This window comes from Labrus mixtus, chromosome 1, assembly GCF_963584025.1.
Source record: "Labrus mixtus chromosome 1, fLabMix1.1, whole genome shotgun sequence".
NCBI classification, from domain to species: domain Eukaryota; kingdom Metazoa; phylum Chordata; class Actinopteri; order Labriformes; family Labridae; genus Labrus; species Labrus mixtus.
The window spans coordinates 25,591,282-25,613,397 of NC_083612.1; the positions used below are offsets into that span (position 1 = coordinate 25,591,282).

At 39.7% G+C, this 22,116-nt stretch overlaps 1 protein-coding gene across 1 annotated transcript in view; it reads left to right on the plus strand.

Moving 5' to 3' along the window:
* The window catches only part of igdcc4 (immunoglobulin superfamily, DCC subclass, member 4), a 57,621-nt gene that overhangs the window by 28,117 nt on the left and 7,388 nt on the right, over positions 1-22,116 (plus strand). The window contains exons 4-16 of the mRNA XM_061039611.1: positions 4,089-4,222; positions 8,112-8,246; positions 9,153-9,305; positions 10,062-10,472; positions 10,573-10,737; positions 11,204-11,341; positions 13,479-13,661; positions 14,363-14,575; positions 15,142-15,240; positions 15,412-15,598; positions 17,424-17,551; positions 19,061-19,231; positions 19,394-19,528. Of these exons, the coding sequence (XP_060895594.1) occupies positions 4,089-4,222; positions 8,112-8,246; positions 9,153-9,305; positions 10,062-10,472; positions 10,573-10,737; positions 11,204-11,341; positions 13,479-13,661; positions 14,363-14,575; positions 15,142-15,240; positions 15,412-15,598; positions 17,424-17,551; positions 19,061-19,231; positions 19,394-19,528 (2,252 nt within the window). The remainder of the gene's footprint in view (positions 1-4,088; positions 4,223-8,111; positions 8,247-9,152; positions 9,306-10,061; positions 10,473-10,572; positions 10,738-11,203; positions 11,342-13,478; positions 13,662-14,362; positions 14,576-15,141; positions 15,241-15,411; positions 15,599-17,423; positions 17,552-19,060; positions 19,232-19,393; positions 19,529-22,116) is intronic.

Below are 22,116 nucleotides of genomic sequence, written 5' to 3' on the forward strand. Positions count from 1 at the left end.
TCATTTCTTTTTGTTTTTCTTTGATTCATTGTTTTTCTCTCTTTTATTTTGACTTTTTATTTTTTATGTTGCAACATGTAATTTAATTTGTGATGTGGTTAATCAGGGACCTCTGTGATTCAAACCTAATTATTCTGAGAACATATGAGGTTTTTCTTTTTTTGTGTGCCTGATACGACATCCTGTACCTGTCCATTTAATAAGGACATCCAGTCATTTAAAGGGATGTCGTTATAAGTCATAAAGAACAGGACTTTCTGGTTGAATTATTTGCTGTCAAAGTAAATGACACCACTGTTTAGTGAAAACACAAACAGGAGGACTCGAGGGACTAATGCATGTTCATGAATAACGTGAAGGCTGTGTTTGTGTTTAAAATCTGAGGCTGTTTTTCATAAGAGATGAACATAACAGATAAAAGCCAGTGAATGTAACATTAATCATTATTGTGTAGTTCATTTGTAAAAAAAAGAAAAAGAAAAGAAAAATCACATGCTGGAAGCACACACTGACTAAAATGACCTTGTTTTTCAAGTACATTTAGCTGTGCCGTTCAATATTTTACACACGCAAAACATATGCCTTTTCACTGGAACCCTTCGCTTTGGATTCTCAAGGTGAAAGAAATGTTCTTGTATAATCAAGACCTTCATCACTCAAGGCTACACTGATGTTAGTAGAAGTTAGATGTTAGAAGACACATAAGAGCTAGTTTTCTTCCTTTTTTTGAAGCTTTTGATGATGATCTGTAAGCACCAGGAAGAAAATGTTAAGTTAGAAGAACAGAAGGTGTTTTAACGAAGCGTTCTTTCAAGAAACGTTTTTCAGTTTAATTTTGCTTTCTGTTCCAGCTGTTAATCATTCATCTACAAATTGATAATACAATGTTCCTGCTGTGTTATAAATATAAACCATACATTTACATGGTAATAATTTGTGCACATTTCAATGGCATTGTTATTACACAGCCAGTTAAGAAATCAAAAATTAAAAACAAAATATTGGTTGTGAAACTATTTCATTGATTAAATGTGGATCACATATTTCTTCTATTTAAATTGTCCGATAAACCTACAGTTAGAGCTGCATCCATCCAAGATAAACTCTGTAGTTTTGTCGAAAGAGCTAAGCTAGCTGTTGTTACGCACATCAAACTGTGAATGCTTCTTCTGATGATGAAGTGAGATAATGTGAACACATCTGCAAGAGTTACTGCAGCACCTTGTCACTTAGACTCTGTTGACAATTGCATTCCATTCACCTTCTTCAAACACCAACGGATCACACACCACGTCTGGTTTCGTGGTTACTTCAAGTGCCATCTTCAGTTTGGTAGATTTCTCTGTCGCAGCCTGCAGTTTTCTTTTCACCCCTGTTGTTTTCTCCTTTGTCTTTCTCCTCAAAGAAACAGATGGATTTCAAATTATCTTAACTTCTATCTTCTATCGGATTGATATGATTACAGTTTGTAATCCAGAGTCTGTGATGAGAGCCAAGTATATGACGTAGTGGAGCCAATAAAAAGTCTAAGTGCAGAAGTTTTTTTTTTTTTTTTTTTTTTAAAGTAAATACGCAAGATTCAGCAGTTATGACAATAAACAATAAAGATTCACCTTGAGTTTGAAACAAACCTCTCACAATAAACCACCTGTGCTTAAACAGATAAAGAAAAAAAGGTTGACCACCCATCCTTGACCTTAACAGGTCTCTCTCTGTCAGCTGTTCCTCACAATAGTCTCATATTGCTGAGCAATTAACTCACATTTTTAACCTTTCCATTTCATCCTGAGTAATTCCCAATGTATGGAAAACTGCTTATGTCACCCCTTTACATAAGAGTGGAGATAAGAGTGACCATAATAATTATAGGCCAATCTCCAAATTGCCCTGTTTAGCAAAAATATTAAGAGTCTCTTGTAAATCACCAACTCAAGGAATTTCTCTCAACAAACTCTGTTTTAAGCCGACATCAGTCTGGGTTCAGATCTATGCACAGCACTGTGTCTGCTGTCACGCTAGTGTTGAATGATGTTGTCAATGCCTTGGATAAAAAATAAAACATTGTGCTGCCATCTTTGTCGACCTCTCCAAAGCATTTGACACTGTTGACCATTCATTGCTTTTGCAAATTCTTGGTTTTATTGGTTTTAGTGCAAGTGCATGGTTTTTGAACTACCTCACCGACCGACGGCAATCAGTGAACCATCCACTCTGAGTTTCTTCCAATCACTAAGGGTGTTCCACAAGGTTCAATCTTAGGCCCAGCCCTTTTTACAATTTTTATTAATACAATTATTCCATTATTATCTAGCGACCATTCACATGCTCACTTATATGCAGATGATACAATATTGTACTGTATTGCTAATTCTGCTCAGCTTGCCATGGAGAACCTGCAACATTCCTTTAATGTTCTCCAAGTTGCACTTAACGATATTAAATTGGTTTTAAATGTTCAGAAAACTAAATGTATGTTGTTTTCTAGGGCTAAATGTGAAACTGATAATAACCTTCACATTACCACCCTGCTAGGATCTATTATCGAGAGAGTTAAAGACTATAAATATCTCAGTATATGGATAGATGACAGACTAACATTCAAACTTCATATTGATAATCTTACTGTCAAATTACGACAAAAGATTGGTTACCTATATAGAAATAAATTACATTTCCTCATGTTCTGTCGGAAAAGGATAATTGACGCAGTTTTTCTCTCAGTTTTGGATTATGGTGATGTGGTCTATAGGCATGACTCTTCCACTACGCTAAAGCCCTTAGATGCTGTTTACCATTCTGCACTTAGATTCATTACCGGTGAATGACTCACCACTGCATTCTTCATAATAAAGTTGGTTGGCCCTCCCTCACTGAGAGACGCAATAACCATCTTTTTGGCATCTTTTTGTCTATAAAGCCCTTACTAGAAAGCTTCCATCATACATCACCTCCTTGTTACATCTGAACCCTGGTCCATTTTTAACCCGCTCGAGAGAGAGGCTGGTTCTCCAGGTTCCTCATGCCAGGACTGACCTGGGGAAAACTGCTTTTAGTGTTAGTGCTGCAAACTCCTGGAATATTTTACAACAGGACCTGAATTTGAGCACTTTTATCCCTTATGGATACTTTAGAAATATTATTTTTAACCACCCAATACCTGACTGTAACTGTTTTATTTGATTTTAATTACTGACTTATCACTGTAGTAATTTCAAGCTTTTAAAATATTTTAGTGTATATATTTTATTGTTCTTATTGCTCTTTTATTGATTTTATTTTCTGTAGTAGCTTTATCTAATTTCTCGTTGTTTATCATTTATGTATGTTTTCTCGGCATCATTGTAAATGAAGGTCGCCCTCAATGATCTCTCCGAGAACTTAAATAAAGGATGATGATGATGATGATGATGATGATGATGACGATATACAGAGCCACTTCACTGTGTCTTTACTGGCCTCTGCGCCTTTAAATTTGTTTCCAGCCGTATTGCACAGGACCGAGCGCTAATGGCTGCAGTAGCCTTTCATGACCTGCAAACAGCGTGCTCCTTATAAGGTCTTATTGCTGGGATGTGGTTCTCCCACCTCAGGCGCTGTTAATGACCTTTCTCAAAGATGAGCTAACAGACAGCTGATACATCACTGCCTTTTTTCTCCCTGTTCTCTCTTTCTCTAATGTTCCTTTTCCTCACTATTGGCCTCTCTGATGTCTCTTGCTCATCTCTTTCACACCCCTTTTTTCTCCATTTCTGCTTCTCTTCAAACACATTTTCTCTTAATTCATAGCTAATGGTCCTCCTTTCATTACTTGCGTTTTTTCCCTTCATCATTTACCTCTGTAGTCGCCCTCACTTTTGGCTCATCTCGTCACTACTGCTTTCCACTCCTTGCTAGCTGACCACTCCACCTTTCGTCACATGTTTTATTTCTATTTTGCTTTTAAGAATAATTGTCTGTTTTTTATGAAACTTGAGATTTGCTAGATGTTAAATGCTGTAGGGCATTTGGCCATTTCTTCAGTTTTTCATCTCTCTCTCTCTCTCTCTCTCTCTCTCTCTCTCTCCACTGTTTTCCCCTGCCTGTAACAGGTTAATTTCCCTTCCTAACGGGGTGCTTCAGATTCTGGAGGTGACCAAGGAAGATGAGGGTGCCTACCGCTGCGTTGTGTCCAACTCTGCCAGGAAGCAAATCAGTCATGAAGCCAGTCTCACAGTCACCACAGGTGAGGTCTGTTGCTGTGCTTCATAGTGTTTGAATAGGTCCTGGTCCTGCTGGATACTGCCAGACCATTCTCTAAAATCAAATGCAAGTTTTAGTGGTACTGTGTCACAGCACATTGTGTTTAAGCAAGTGTTTGTATTGCCTGTTGTAGATTACAATGGCTAGTCTGGTTTAAGTCCAACAAATATTGTTAAAATGATTATATTTTCCAAATAGAAATTAGGAATGATCTCACAATAAATATCATCAATCAATCAATCAATCAATTTTTATTTGTATAGCGTCAACTCATAACAAGTGTTATCTCGAGACACTTTACAAAAAGCAGGTAAAATACCTTACTCTTTTTTGTATAAAATAAATATTGTATATATAATCTAGAAAATTGTTAAAAGTATTCAACTTCTGCTACACCAGTCTGCTCAGTGACAGTCGGGAAGTAACAAGTAGCACAAGAGTTTAAACAATCTTTGATTAAAAATGTATATATTTTTTTAATTGAAAGCATTATGATACAGTGGATCTGTTCAAATTGAAAATACATGTGTGAACAATGTTTTCTCTGATGTTTCTATGTAAAATATCCCAGAACAGTCATGCATCAGCTGCAGAAATAATTCATGCTAAACATATATGCTATCAGTGAAGGGGATCTTGGTGTATGTTGATCAGTGTCTTTATTCATTCCACCATAAAAACAAAGAAAAGTTAGTGTTTAGAATGAGTGTAATTTGAAAAAAAAAAAATTGTGCGGAAAAACCAACAATGAAGAGTAATTTACTTTGACCATAACTGTCATTGTCATTGGAGGTAAAAGTTTAATCATATTATTACCATTGTTTACATCAAGTTGGATGGTGGATAAATCAAGTATTGACAGAGATCAACATTTTTCTTTTACTTTCAAATTACTTACAAATTTTCCCCACTCAGCGACACACCCACTGAGAATAAAACGCTGATTATTGGAGACTCCATAGTCAGAAACGTGAAGCTAGTGAAGTCAGCGGGCATAGTTAGGTGTATACCCAGGGCCAGAGCGGGCGACATCGCATCTAAATTAAAGTTGCTGACAAAGACTAAAGGTAGATTTGATACAATCGTAATTCGTGTCAGCACTTGTGACTCCCGACTAGGCCAATCAGAAGTCACTAAGGTTAATGTGGAGTCGGTGTGTACTTTTGCTAAGACGATGTCGGACTCCGTAGTGTTCTCTGGAATCAGACCAGTGATGACATGTATAGCCGCATGTCATCACTCAACCGCTGGCAGTCGAGGTGGTGTCCAGCAAATTATGTGGGCTTCATAGATAACTGGCAGTCTTTTTGGGGAAAACCTGGTCTGCTAGCTAGAGACGGCATCCATCCCACTTTGGACGGTGCAGCTCTATTATCTAGAAACATAGTAGAGGTTATTCGTCCAAAACCTTGACAACAACACAGAGTTCAGACCAGGAGGCAGAGCTGCAGTCTTCCACACTTCTCTGCGCCTCCCTTAGATCTGTCTCCCAGCCACTATAGCTGTAACTCTAAATCTAACTGTAATAATACTTATACTATAGGTAGAGCCTTCCTCTCCGCAACCTGAAGTCGCGGAGAGGCGACCCTCTCGTTCAATGGGGAAAACTCCAATACAGTGGCGCTCAGCCGGGGGCTAGTGAGTATCCCCACACCCGCCCGGCGCCTCTCACCCTGGGCATCTCCAGAAAAGGAAAGAGTCCAGCCCCTCTCCAGGAGTTTGGTTCCAGAACCGGTGCTATGCATCGAGGTGAGCCCAACTATCTCTAGCTGGTAGCGCTCCACCTCCTGCACCAGCTCCTTCCCCGCCAGAGAGGTGACGTTCCAGGTCCCCAAAACCAGTCTGCCCAGCCGTTGATTAGCAAGCCCTGCCACCCAGCTTATCTTGCACCTGCTCCCCATGTCTCTCCCTGCGGGTGGTGGGCCTACAGGGCGGCGGTTCCATGTTGTTTTTTCGGGCTGAGCCAGACCGGCCCCCATGGAAGAGAGCCCGGCCACCAGACGCTCTCCTTCGAATTCAGTGGCCTTAAAACAACCTAACATCTATACACCACTCTCCTTATGAAAAACATTTCCATTATGTAAAGCACTTACAGAAGGTGTTGTGTATTAAATGCAAGTGCTTAATGTATATCTTGCCTGTCCTTCAGCTAGGTGCAACACATACAGTTATTCAGATTCTTTTATTCACTGAATGTTGACACACACTATTATCACCTTCTATATGGTTAGTGGCATTGGGTTTAAACTTTCAATTCAGCTTCCTGTAAGCATCTGGAACTGTTCTTTCATCTCATGCAATAACTGCAAATTTTGCGAAGTTTCACTTTTGTGACAAAGTAAAAGCCTGACACTTCCCAGGGTTAGTGTATGCTGGTCAGTGGGTACATGAATATATGTGTATTTATTTGATCTCTTATATGTCTCCAAATGTTGCTACTCTCTAATTACCTTAAAATCAAAATCATAACAGATCTTTGTGTACAAAATGTGTCATAGGATGTCTTTTTAACCTTTGTTTTGGGTCATTTACTTCAGTTTTCTGTGATTAAAATGTAATTCTTCTTCATGCCCTGGCAAAAAGGAAGCCAGTGCTTTAGATGTAATGTACTTACTTAAAGCCATGATGTTTCTGTTGCCTGTATGTCTGGTGAGCTGGAGATCAGTCATTTGTAATTGGCTGCTCTGTGGAAACGATTGTGTCTTTGAGTGTCTTTTAAAGAAAAGACAAAAACAAAAGGGGAGAGCCAGACACACTGAGCAAGTGAGTCAGATACAACATGAAGACTCTGAAAAGTTTATGCACCACTTTGAAAGCCATGCTTCAAGATTATTTATGTCTTTTTTTTTCTTAGTCAGGATTTAATTATTTGAATAATTTGTCTCTTCTCATCCTGTGTTCGTCATTTGAATGCATAATATACAATAGAGGGAAGTATCCTCTTATTTATTCACACAATCAAGAAGGAAATGACTTCAGGGGCTATTACAGTAGACACTATCACATGTCACTGATGTCAGGTCTAATGCCATCACATCACTTGTTGCAATTCAAAGTCCTATGAGAAGATCATCTAATCAGTTATGGCGAAGCATTGACAGCTGTATGTTGTGGCCATTAAAGGTCACACACAAAAGGTCACAACGACGCAGTTGCATTATTGCTCCAGTTTCTCTTTTTACTTTGCACCAACGTCCTTTGTAAATACATAAGACCCTTTTGCAGGCGCACTCTGGAGTCCAGTCCTCGTAAAGGCAGACTGACCCACTTAAAGGCTTATGCATAACCAAGGCCTGCTGTATGTAATCTCAATGATTAATTTATAACGTGTTTACAGAATGCCAGGAGATCATTAGCATTATGTGCTGCTGAGACTGTGTGAGCTGAGCAAAATTGCAGAGAAGTAAGGCACTCTCACACTTGCTGTGAACCTTGGAGACTCATACACACTCAAGAAATATGTGTCTGGTCCTTTTAAACCTTTGAACAATATGCATTGAATAATGGTTACATTTTGACTAACATCCTTAGTCACTGAGGAGGAGAAAATTGGCCTTAGTTCTATGATAGTGTATTTTTTTTTTTAATGATCCAGTCTAATGGTTCAACTTTTCTCATACAAAAATAATCTTGTTTTTGGATACTTTTTTTCTCCCTGTCTCTGTCACTCCCCTCACTCAGAGTGTTGATGAATGGGGTATTACAGGTTTTGTAAAGAGTGGCTTTGTGACCATGTCAAATGTGTTATGATGGCTGTAAATAATGACATGACCCAAAAGGGCTTCCATCCTGCTTCCTAAAAAAATCCAATTTACAAAACCTCCACATTGTTCCATGATAACAAATATACACTTATTTCTGTTGTTTTTCAGGCTCTTCTGAAGCCCTGAATAGAGTTACGATTGTTGCACCTCCTCAGAATGCTTCAGTTGTACTCGGCCGCCCCGCTGTGATGGAGTGCATGGCACAAGGCCAGCCGAAGCCCATGGTGTCTTGGAGCAGACAAGGTAACCATCAAAAACTCTCTACTTATTTTATACTTCCTTCGACGCTAATTCATTATCCAGGTCTCACTAAATAACAATCCGTCTGCTGCACACGTCTGTAAGAACAAACATCAACACATCAGGGTCATATCTGCCTACCTGCAGCTGTAAAGTTGATGTTTGAATTATAATAGCTGTCTCTTCTCTGTTGTTCTATTTTGCACTTTTTGCATTTTTGAGTGATGCAGTACTTAAGCTGAATTGTCAGACTGATTAATGTACCTTTACAACTTCGATTCACACACATCCACACATACTTGTAGACTTAGCGGTTATGATGTCTTGTACAGTTTTCTGTCAAGATGTGATTGAACAACATATCTACTTTTTGCTGAGAGTTTATGATGTGTCTTAGAGGTTCCCTCTGATTCACTCTTACACTTTTAACAAATAGGGAATTCTGTTGAAGATTATTCATTAATCTAGTCGTCCAAACTTGCACCCATTACTTCAGTATGATGTAATGTCTTAGTCACAATTTTTTTCCCATTTGCAGTGTGATATATTTCACTATGAGATGATGATCATTTTCTAAAGAAAAAATGCCAGAATAGTACCAAATCACAGACAAACCAAATAGATGTCTTCATTATGAATAGAGATGATTTCGCACACAGTGTTGGAGTGTGCCAATGCAGACAACTCAGTGAACCCCCAACCAGAAAGTCACAGAGCCATCTGTTGGTCAACTTGTGGGATTACAGGTCAAATTCCCAAGTGCTGCCTTTTCCTTTTGTTCTGCTTCTCAGGCAACTGAAAGCCTCAGATATGAGCTCCACTCTACTCAAGGTCAAACTTTTTTCTTGTCATCTATAAGGTATAACTGAGACTGTACTGTTGTTCTTTGTTGCTTTCTTCTTTGAACAGATGGAAAGCCCATTTCCACTGATGTGGTTGTCCTTGCAACGAACCTGGTTATTAGAGACACAAGAAGCCACCATACCGGCATCTATGTCTGCAGGGCCAACAAGCCAATGACTAGAGAGTTTGTCATTGCTGCTGCTGAGCTGCATGTGCCTGGTAGGAGTCATATCACAAACTTTACATGACAAATTAGATGATATCTGTTTCATTCAATTACTGTCTGTCACAAGTTTTCCCATAAGTCAACAAGAAATTGAATGTGTCAAAGACTTGTGATAGGAAAAGTAGAACAATTTAACAGTGTCCAAAAAGTAATTTCTTTTGGGTTGTGCATTTTTATTTCAGAGGACAGTGGACACAGTAGGAAAAGGGGGTGAGAGAGTGGGGAATGACATGTGGGTAAGGAGCCACATGTCAGACTTGAACCTGGGCAGCCTGCTTAAAAGACTAAAGACTCCATACATGGGGCACGACCTATCTGCTAGGCCATGGGTGCCCTGAAAAGTTCATCCTATCTGTGCAAATTGTTATCCCTTGCAAACTTTTGTGTCAGTGCCCATGTGACATATAGGAGTAAAGACGCGCCATCAATTGCAACATCGCTAATTGCATCGTTCTTTTTCCTGACATATTTTTCCTATTTTTATCTGATTAAAGCATACAATCAAAACACATTGTGTGATTCTTGGGATTCAGAAAGCTTGAAAGGGAACATCATTGTAGAAGACTGTTAGCCTTCACAAGAAGGGGAGAGGGAATTAACTTTCTTCGTATTTGCTAAGTTGATCTGGAACCTTTTTGTTGTAAACTTTGTTTAAGTGCAATACTAAATCTTTGGAGTGTACCTTTGGTTTCGTACTGCACGTTAAATCAGTGTCCTGTTTAAGAGAGCTTCTCTCCTCTTTTCAACAGCCCCCCCAGTCATTCTTCAGCCCCCAGAGACGGCCTCCCTGTCCCGGGGAAACACAGCCAGGTTTGTGTGCAACAGCTCTGGGGAGCCTCCTCCTGTGCTCCACTGGCTGAAGGATGGCCAGCCCATCAAGCCATTCAGACGGGTGAAGAGCCAGAGCCCCGGAGTTTTGCTCATAAACCAGCTGGCACTGGAGGATGCTGGGTACTACCAGTGCATAGCAGACAACGGGCTGGGCACGGCCTGTGCCACTGCCAAGCTCACAGTGATTGTGAGGGAAGGTCTGCCTAGCCCTCCTCAGCACCTGTCAGCCACGCCCTTCTCTAGCACTAGTGCCCTGCTCACCTGGGAGAAACCTGAGTACAACTCAGACCAAATCATTGGCTACTCAGTGCACTGCCAACTTGCCTCAGGTGAGTGTCTATTCTTGATTGTGTACTCGTTATTTAGTTAAAATTGACCTGAACCATATAATTTAGTAATAGTTTAGTTAAATATTGTTCTGCTTTTCAGGCTCTGATAATGTCGAGTACCAGTTTGCAATGAACAATGACACCACAGAATATCATGTCAAAGAGCTTCTCCCGCACACTGCCTACACATTTTTTGTGGTGGCTTACTCTCCCATGGGAGCCAGTCGCCCATCCCTGCCCGTCACTGTGGAGATGCTGGAGGACGGTTAGTATTCAAAGTGATACAGGTAAAAAAAAAAAAGACTTCGTAAATAAGGCAACACGGTGTAATATTGCCGGCCTTGGATGGTTCACTGACTCACATAGCAAACAGTCTGAAAACCTTGTAACTTTTCGGAGCTCATGAAACAGCTCTATCATCTCTTCATAGAGGAGTTGTCGATTTTACAAAATAGTAGTAGTAGCTCGTCAGGAGCTCAAAGAAGCCTTTTTTCATTTAAATATTAATATAAGTTTGTTGTTTAATTTTTGAAAAAAATCACTCCACAGCAAATTTTGAGAAAAACTGATTTTGTGCACACTTTTAGATAAGTGTAAGATAAGACACTCAGTATAGATAAGTTATGGAAAATCTTGGTTTGAATGCTGTTCATAAACGGTGCAGCTCTAAAAGACCGACTTTGTATGTGCGTCATGTAACAGTTCAGTATGTCTTTTATTCCCTCATGCAGTGCCGAATGCACCTCCTCAGCTGTCTATAGCCAGCACCTCCCCCACAGACATCAGACTCATGTGGCACCCATTGTCCTCGCAGCATAGTCGAGGAGCTGTCACCCGCTACCGCATTGAGTACAGCACTCTGGATCAGGGTGAGTAACCTCTGCTGGTCAAAAGACGGACTTAGCTGCCGGTAAAACACCCTTTAGTTACAATGAGTACACTCAGGAAAATTGGCCATTTTGGTTTCAAATAAGTTGATCAAAGAAGAAGGACATATTTCTCTCATTATAACATCCTACTTAATGAATTACCAAATGTAATGTTTGTGTTCTATTCCTAGATATTGTTAATCATGGCATAAAAGTGAAGAGGCTGAGGCTTATATACATGTGTATGCTCCTTTAGAATATTTGATCAACTTGCAGAAAATAATCATTTACTCCGAATATCAACTAGGAAAATAGCATCAGTTAACAAAAACTGTTCTACGTTCTCTGTTGTCAACACAGTAATGAACACTGGAAAAATTATCTGTATGATATATTGCCTATTGAATCATCAATTCCAAAGACAATAAACCTAAAATAACATCATCATCTTAATAAAACATTCCAAACGACACAAATAATAATCATACTGCATTTGTAGAAACATAACAATTCAAAAGTATGCACATTGAAATATAACTGCAAATGTAGACTCTCTATTTTGGTTCCTACTGTGTCTTTAAATTATATACTATGGCAAACCGTACAATTGCTGACAAGTCTAAGTCATTCATTCAGTTTGAATAAGAAAATGCTGATTGGTTTGATGGTTTGATGGCAAGAAATGAAAACATGAAAAAGAAAAGTATCATCAGGAAGAACCCTATAGTGACTGTCTTACTTAAAAATGTGATTTTCAAGTGTTTGTTCTTTCTTATGAACATGTGTGATATCACTCTGCCTATATCAGATGAGCTCTCTTGGGTCTTCAGTAATAGGTTGGAAGATGTACAGCAGTCAGGTTTGGGTTTAAAGGTCTCCCCAAGTATTTGTGTCAAAATATAAGTGGAGACATTTTCACGCTACTGCAGGCTGGTCCAAGACAATCAGCTACAGACAGCCCAAGAGCAGACTGTATGTTACTAAAAGAAGGTGTTATCACAGCGTGTACAGCAAACTCTTACAAATGCTGGGGTGAAAATGCAGAAATCCTCAAACAGAAAGAGACTGCACTCATTTAACCTGCATAGGAGTTTTTCCAGGAGAAGTCTATGCTGTCTATAAAGGCTCAGACCAAGACTTTATGGTTCTGTTTGGGGCCAAAGAGTTCTTGAACAAGGTGGTCTGGTCAGATGAAGTGTTATGGTTTTGTTTTGCTTTGTGTATCAGGTACAGGCAGAGGCGCTGCTTTTCAACAAGCAAGGCAGGCAACTGCTTGGGACCCAAGGCCAATAGGGGGCCCCCTGAGGGCTGACAAACTTTACAGCAAAGCAGAGGCTCACTCTCGTTGCTCTGCTAAGTGTTACATGCTCTATTACTTTGAAAACCAAAGTTTGTCAATGAAAGGAAAATGAAAATGAATGATCTATCTGGGAGGGAAAACAGAGGAAAAAAGAGGAGTAGGCATCTGGACACTGGCAGACATGATGGTGGAGATGGTGGAGCTGGTTAAAGGGGCCCCCAATAATTTTTTCCCCAGGGTGTCTAGAACCGCCACTGGGTTCAGGCAAACTTACAATCATAGATTTAGCACTAAATTCTGTGAATGCTTTAGGAGAAAGTGAGACCAAGAAAACCCACCAAAGACTGGTTAAAGACGAAGACATTTAGGGTTATTAAGCAGCCTAGTCAACACCCAGATTTGAATTTCACGAAAAAAAAAATGTATTTTAATTTGCTGTACATACATTATAGCTCTCAAAATATCACTTCTGAAAGATAAATGTTTGGAGGAGTCGTGAAACATTTCACAAAGCAAATATCACGAGAACAGAGGCAGATTAAACAATTACAAAAAGTTCTTTCTGCAAAATGAGACAACACCAGCTCCTGAATAGGAGCAATAGGAGATATTCACAGATTTTCCAGTAGAATATTTCTATCTGTGTAATTATGTTGTTGAATAAATTATTGGAAAGGCATTTTGTCCCCATCTTCAATGGGTTAGGTGTAAATTAATATAAAAAATCTTCTGGTCCAAAGATGCTCACAACTCAACATTTCTTATGGAGTGTACTGGCTTTTTCAAATATACTGTAAAAAAAACATTTGTGAGGGTTTGTATTATTTGTTCCCACAGTGGACTCTGTGTTCTCAGTGGAAGTGGGGGGTAATGAGACTCAGTTCACACTCAGAGAGCTTCAGCCCAACCAGGCCTACAGACTGAGGATTGCAGCTGGAACAGTCGTTGGCTTCGGGGTTCCCTCTGAGTGGGCCCAGCACCAAACATTAGCCCTCTACAACCACAGCAACCACAGCTTGGGTAAGGACTACAACAGAACTGGCTCTATAAATATTAGTTTATTCTTAAAGCCCCTGTTTGTTTTTATTCAGGGTTCTTATTTCCCCCTGGGATTAATAAAGTATTTCTGATTCTGATTATTTGTCTTGTAGAATAATCTTTGAATCACTTATAACTTAGAAATTTAATCCGTACAGGGAATTTAAGATATTGTTACAAAACTGTGATTTTAAAAACATTTTAAAATGATTAGAAATCCCCTAAGTGGACATGTTACCTGAAGACTAATAGTCATGTAGAATGAAGAATGATGGGTGAAACATTTTGTTACATTATAGAAAAGTAAGAAAGGTAGATCAATTGAAGTAGCATAATGATAGGACTTAGCACATTAATTAATTAGAACTAGTGTTTTTTCTAACCTTGACAGAAAGACATTTTATTTGCATATAAATTGTTGCTCTGTTGCTCACAATCATCACAGTACAGCCCTCTTACTAATGTAAGTTTCAGATGTTTCAAATTCATGGTCCCTTTTTTTTTTTACTAGTCATTTATAGTCTGCACTTTGAATTGCTCTGCTCTCCCTACTGCTGACATAAAACTACACTTGTACATTTGACTATAGTCATATTTTTTACATATTGTACATGCCTGGCGGTTGATGTAAATGTTATCATGGTGAATTGTATAAAGTTTCCCCTTGTTTAAATCCCTTTCAGTGGTCTTTGCCCCTACTGAGCTTAAAGTCAGAGCCAGAGTGAACACACTCAATGTGACATGGCACCCCTCACCCAATCACACACTGGTGTCTGGGTACAAGCTGTCCTGTCGTGAGATGGAGGCTGAAGATTCGACCAATGGAGAAAGAACAACACAGACCCACACCATCAGGCTCCGGAAGAAGGCCAGGTATCATCTCCTCACTGGGCTGGGTAAGTTTGTTGAAACAGGCCTGTTTGCTTTAACAATATTCTTCTTCTTTGATGTTTACAAAAACTCAAAAACAGCTATTTCCAGGGAGTAGAGTCCAGAACTTTTAATTACTTTAACCTTTGACAACTATTATTTTATACCCCACTTTGCTTAAAAAAAGTCATGCCTCTGGACAGCCAAGTTCAAGAATGATCAAGGGAAATGATGTTTAATCGGGGACCTTGCAAGTGCAAATTTTACATGCATTCCTTATTAAAATAAAAAAAAGCAGAAAATTGACAGACCCCTCTCTTTAAAAGTTATGATCAAAGCTAAGAAAAACATTAAAAGGTGTCACAAATTTAAGTATTTGCATGAAGGTGGTTAGTGCGGTTGCCATATGTAATTTCCGGATTCACGGTAAACATACAGAATGTTCATGTACATTGATGGCCTTATATCATTTAAGATGTTTCCCCGGTTTGCAACATAAACTACATACTGTACACAGTATTTATATCTTAATCATACAATTATTTGTGTTTTCTTACCTGCTTTGTCCTTCTCTCTCTTGCTGGTGTGTCAGTCCCTGACCGGCAGTACGAGGTGAAGGTTTGGGCTTTCAACAAACAGATAGAAGGAGCAGCTGCCGTGTGGAAGGGAAGGACAGACAAGGCTCCAGGACGTAAGATTTATCTCCTCCATGTGTGCATCTATACATAAATAACTGAATGAATAAGTGACATTTGCCAGCCCCCCTCATCATTTTCTCGACCGATAAACAATGACAAATTGTATTTACATTGGCCAAGATCCATGTCTTATATGTCTGCGTGTGTGTATGTGTGTGTTAAAGCAACAGCACTGCCCATGCGCCCCCCTCCGCTGCCCCCAAGCAGCATCAGAGCCACAGCCAACAGCTCCACTTCCATCTGGCTGTGTTGGGAGAAGCCACGGTTCAGCAACGTACGCATCATCAACTACACAGTGCGCTGCAGCCCTGCAGGGACCACCAATGCCTCGCTGGTCTCCTATCACACCAGGTCAGAAACAAAGGAAACTAAGTCATGTTGTATAATTGCACTGCATATTTAATCAGTCAGTATTTGTATTTTATGAATGTGAAATAATTAAATCACATCGGTTATTTCATGGAAAGACGGCCTTTTAAGCAGAGTAAGGAAAAAAAAAAGTTGAATGTCTTTATAGACCTGTAAGGTCAAAGTCAGTTTTAAGTAGGCTAATAGAATTTCTCCACTTAAGTAAGAACTTCAGCATACCTGGTTTTCTTTTCGATGTTTTGTCATTTTCCTTGACATTTCTTAAAAGTAAAAGGTTGAATGCAACAAAAGAGAGCTTTTTTTTTTTTAAGCTTAAGTAGCTCCTTTGTGAAACATCAATTGAACATTAAGATTAGAGTAGCTCTATTTTGAACCATCAATATGACCAACAATATGTAACTTTTCCACTGTAAAAAAAGTAGTAATAAAGTCGATCTAATCGTGCAATGACTTTTAACAGGGAGAATAGTGTCTCTCTCATGTCCACAGTGCGGCCTCGTCTCTGTTATTAACACTATGTAGCTTTGGCAGCGGGCCACAGCTACACAGCTGTAGTTCACACAGCAGCCTTCAGCTCTCTCTGTACTGTTGTATACAATGGCTAAGGCTTAGACACGGAAGAGGACGGTGACAGATGAAGCTAAGAAGAGAAAAAGAAAGAGCGAGTGAGCCTTACTAGAGGCAAATATTGGACAGGCTTTTATATGTTTATATATAATTTCTATACATGATAAAAAAGCTTCATGAAACAGCAGTTAGTAATGCATGAACAGAATGTTAGACATAGCATTTTAGCCTACATATGCATTGTTGCAAACAGGTTACACTACTGCCCAGCAAGAAGTTATTATGATCTGTCTCACGACTAATGGGAAATCAACAATCCGACAGCAGAGTGTAGATCCCTGCAGATATTATTCATAACAGATTGTGACGTAACAATTAGGCTGTATTGTTATCGGTGTCATTGTTTTCTCATGTTCAAAAGCAGGTTATGTCTCCGGCTTGAATACAAATAAATGAATAAACCAATCTTATGTCAGAAAGTTTACTCTTTCATTGTCGGCCTTTATGTTAGCTGTAGCACTTTATAATGAGCCTTACAAACCTATCTCATCTAGCATGATAAATAACCCTCTTCCATGTAGACATTTAGCCACGGACTATAGATATCATGTAACAGCTAAATACACATACGCATACACATATTCCAAATGCAGCTTGCAAACAACCGGCTGAAGACGCTTGCAATCATATTTGCTCAAAATCCCGTAATATTACTGTACTTTGTCAGTTGGAATGGTTCTTTGGCTTCGCACAACATCTTTGTCCTCTGTTTGTCAACATATGCACGATGCCCATAAGGGAGATGCAACAGCCCTGTTTGACTTACTACAATGCAGTTGAAGTTAGAGACCATCGGCCGACCCCCCAAGCGCACCTCTCTGAAATCCTAATTATTGCTGCTGTAACCAAAAGACTCAAAATCAGTCTAGTCATTGTCTGCATTACTTTGGTTCTGCTCTTTGTCACTCTTTATCTGACCTGTTAGCATTTTCATGTGACTTATACAAGAGTTATATCGTTATGGAGAGCATGAAGTCTTAAGGCAAAAGAGGTGCTTGAATATTGACAAACATTAAATGATTGTCACCCAGGAGGCAGGTATTCAGAGGTGATGATGTGAAGGTAATGTTTATCGTAGATAGTTAGGATTTGTTCAGTACATAGTTATTTTTGTGCAGAGCAGGTAATAAAATGCAGAGCACTCAACACACACACTTAAGACTCATTTTTTGCTTTGCAGCTCTGCTCAGGAGATACTGCTTGGGGCGCTGAAGCCCTTCACCCGCTATGAGTTGGCGGTGCAGTCCAATGGGGTGGGTGTGGTGGGACCCTTCAGCGGCACAGTGGAAGAGTCTACTCTGCCTGACCGTGAGTCTCTACTGCACTCCTGTCCTCTATAGCCTCTCTCGTTTATGATCCAATTTAATCCACAAAGGTGATTTTGGACCCTTTTTAGGGGTCCTGCAGCACCCCAAATGTAATCACAGCACCCTGAAATAATAGTAACAGGGGCACATACCTACCTTTGACAGAAACTTTGCAAATCTTTTTAATGAGTTTTCTAGCTGTCATTTGGAATAATGCATAGTAACAATAAATACTAATTTAAGTATACCCTACTCATGCCATATATCATACCTCAAAAAGGCAACCCCCCTCTCTCTACAGTTGGTTTAATCCAAAAGTCACAGACACAGATGCGACAGTTAGATGTGGGTTTCTGAAATAGTCTGTTCAGTAGAACATCAACCCATGATTAAAACGTGTAAGATATTGGCCTTCTCTCGTTCAGCCCTCTGGCCCACTAGCTTACATTAGTCACGTCTTGTTGTAACATAGCCTCTTGTTTTATATTTATAAGGAGAGCTCAGAGCTGTGTGAATATTATGACTGTGAGTGAGGGGGCTGTCACTTTTTTGTCCACTATACAGATAATAGTTAGTAAAACACATTGAATTCTTAAGATAATTTCATGTCGGGATGCAGAGGGAATCTCTCTCTGTAGAACTGTAACACACCAAAAATAGAAAGATGTAGTTATACTGTGTAACTGAAGAGGAAGATATATATATATATATATATATATATACAGCTTATAGAAAGTGCTTCAGTTCAGTTTAGTGGTTCTACAAATAAATTCTAGAAACATTTTTTTTAAGCTAGTTCATGATTTAATTTTGGTCTTCAAATATGTCACATGGTATTTCCTACTTGTTTGCTTAAAAATGTTACTTATACACATAGATTCTTCTAGTTCTTGTGCAAAGTCATGCTGCCTGAATTTTTGTCTGATCAGTTTCACTTGGCTAATTCTTTGTGCCAGATTTAATTTAGTATTTCAATCTTTTTCTCCAGCTGACAAAAATAAAGGTGTTCAAGTTGTGGCTGCAGATGCTTTGAAATATGCATGCAAGGTTGTGCTTGAGTGCATGCAGCTGAATGTGTGCCCTCTCATGTGAATCATTTTGTTGGCTGGCTGTTCGCCAGTGGACATGGGAATAAGTGGTTGGCATCGAGGGCTGATAACTGGCTGTAATTAAATACCCAGGTGTAGTAGCAGCTCCTGTGTTGGCCAGCAGCTCTGTCACTCAGCCAAGTCAGGGTGCTGAGTGCAGAGTGGGTTGCTTTTAATGACATTATTACAACCAGTCACCCCTTCACGCGCTCCACTTCCATGTATTATCACTCGAGCCCTGGCCCATTCCCCCCATTGCCCTGCTTGTCCCCTCTCTGCTGTACCCAGGTGGCCCAGACATGAGGGCGCAGATGGTTGTCACACAGCACGTCAAATCCCCCACCAAGGCAATATACACGCTGCAGATGTGACGCCTCATTGCTGGGCTCTAATTACTGACCCTGTCGTCATCTTTACTTCAGGGCCCTCAACACCTCCAGAGGAGCTGCAGCTGAGTGCGCTGGACTCATCCTCTGTGCTGGTTAGCTGGCGCCCTCCACTGGAACCTAATGGTATCATTGTCAGCTATAAAATCCTTTACAGTGGCAACCTCAGCCAACCGGAGCACATGTGGGAAAACCTCTTTCAGGATGGTGAGTGTTAAGTCAGCATGACCTGACTCTTCTTCAGCGCTCTAAAAACATTACTTCTAAATCACAGCTTTTTCTTTGAAGAAGAACTTAACACTTTATGCTTTAACATTTCATGAATAAAAGACCTTCACATTGTTTTCCTGTCTGTCATTTTTTTCTCAGGGAAAATCACCAGTGTGGAGGTCGAGGGTTTGTCCAGTGATACCCGTTACTTTTTCAAGTTGGGAGCATCTACAGAAGTTGGGCCAGGGCCTTATTCCCCTGTAAAGGATGTTCACATCCCCCATCAGCAATATGGTGGGTCTATTATAGAAGAAGTAATCCTAATTTTAAGAGTACATACAGCAGTTATTGTGGTTCAATATAGGTTTGTACATGTATAATATTTAAATTAAGTATTAGAGTAAAAAAATTTCACATGGCAAAATGTATTTAAAAAAAGATAGAAGGGGCGCTGGTGGCGCAGTGGTTATCCCGCATGTCATTCCCTACTCTCTCTCCCTGATTTCCAGCTCTATCCACTGTCCTATATCTCCATTAAATTATCATGCCAGTTTTTAAACTGATGTTAATTTAAAATAGGAATATTAAGGTGCACTGGTTTTGCTCACGGTCAAATAAAGGCAACAATGGTCATAAAAATAATTTTCAAAAAAGAGGCAAATTCACAAATACCACATGAATAATAATCAAAGTACAGTATTTCTATAATGAAATTTCAAAATGATGTAGTGGTTAGAATTCACAATGATGTTGATGTCCTTTTAATTTAAGATTTTACTTTTAAAAGCAGTCACACATTGGACAACATTTACACACATCTGCACACACCGACCTACGCTTACTACACACATACTCACACACACACACAAAGTATTTCCTCTCAAAGTGGGTAATGTGTAGCTCAGCAGAACCCTGTCATTTTGCTTCTCCTATTCTGGTGCATTTGGAGAATAATATTAAGTGTGGATATCAAAGAGCGGCCTCATCAGTGACCCCCAGGGGAGGGCTTTAAACTCCTCTGTACCCAGCAGAATAGCTGTGAAAAGCACTTTATCTACTCTTGTGGCACTTTGGGCCAGATTTACTAAAGGTTTGCGTGTCTTAAAACGTGTGCAAACTTGATACCACCAGCAAAAAAAGTGCTATCTGATCTACTAACGGTGCACAGTGAGGATTGCGTCTTTCAAATGAGCAAAACAACACGCATTGTCAATTTAGTACGTTTGCCTTAATGAATATTCAATATGGGGCATTTCTGCTCTAACGTGCAAAACACTGGGAGGAGAAAATGCAGGAGCAACAAGTTAAGTTAGTACACGCATTGCGATTTACCAAACCTGGCAAAAATTGCTGTGATTGTGACGGTGTCTGTATTTAACACCTTTGAAAGGAACGTGCTAACCCAGGAGACCAGTGTTACACACAACAGGCTGATGTTATTGTAGTTAGGAGGAGACAGAGGCACAACAAAAGAAGGCATAAAGATCGCGTTTTTCCCCACAAGTGTTTACATGTTTCAAATGACAGAAAAATAAATGGCATGCATTTATTTTTTAATTTGATTCAATATTCTAAGTTAAGGAAGAGAAACACCATGATTAAACTACATGCTATTGTTGCCAAAGCCTACAGCCAAAGAAAACTGAACATTCACAGCCTCTGCATTCAGTAGAATTTCAACATTGACATTTATTTCTTCCTATTTCCCTCTTTTCACCAACATTATATTTTAAACTGGGGATTTCCTTTTTCTTGGGTCGCATGTCTCTCTCCCAGCTCGCCCCCTCCGGTGCGCTCCTCTCCATAATGCGCGTGTCACCCCCCTCTAAAGCCCGCTGCTGCTACTCTGTAGGACGCTTGGATTGAGGGACCTCACCACTGTTTGAACCCCCGTCTTCGATACCTTTTTCCAGGGCATTTATATCCGATCAGACACAGCGCTGGCCAGCTGTCTGGTGCGCAACAACGGCGAGTGTAGAGCGCCCATGCCACAGAGGATACAGCTCGCACCTCCTGCGCAATGTATGACACTTCATTCTTAAGATTAAGGGAAGAAAAGAGAGGCCCTGTCTAATGCCGATGTTTTCTTATAACCACATTTTTTTTTGTAATATTCAGATTTATCTCCTATAACTCAAAAGTATTGTGCATTTATTTGCCTCTCTCACTAATACCTATTTTGCGCTTGCAGTCATTCTGCTTTCTGTCCAAACTCTCCGTGATGTAAACCAGTAGAACACGCAAAAGCCTAACTTAAATAGTACCGCCTCCACAAGGTTTGCACCTGGTGTCATTCACACAAATTTTCTTAGTAGATCACCCGCAAATGCCCACTAACCAAATGTGCAAACTTTTGGAGTGAACACGCAATTTAGTCCTCTTTAAATGGGAGCTTAGTAAATCTGGCCCTTTGTGTTTAAGCATGCCATCTCATTATGCACTTTTCAATTCCATTAGTCAGCATTTCAACATTACCTGTAATTATTGAATGCCCCTTTTGTCTTGAGGGAGTCATAAATACAAAGCAATTAACTCGCCTGTCAACTGTTATATGAAGTGAGCCTGTCATTCCTCAAAGTTTTTGCATCTTGTGTTTTTCTGATTGTACTGTCTATTATTTCTGAATATTGAAATTCCCCATAGTGAAAAAGCTTGATGATTTAGTAATAATGCAGTTTTGTTATTGTTTTTCTGTGTGCCAAATCCTGAATAAAAAAAGACAGAGTAACAGGTTTATTTGTTGGGCTGTGATAGTGTTGCCTGTGTGCAGTGTGAATGGGACTGAGGTGGCTGGTGGGCGGGTGAGAGCTCCTGCCATCTGTTTCCTCTCCTCTCTATGTCCTGACTGCCAAAGAAACCCAGAATAAATGAATAATAATGAA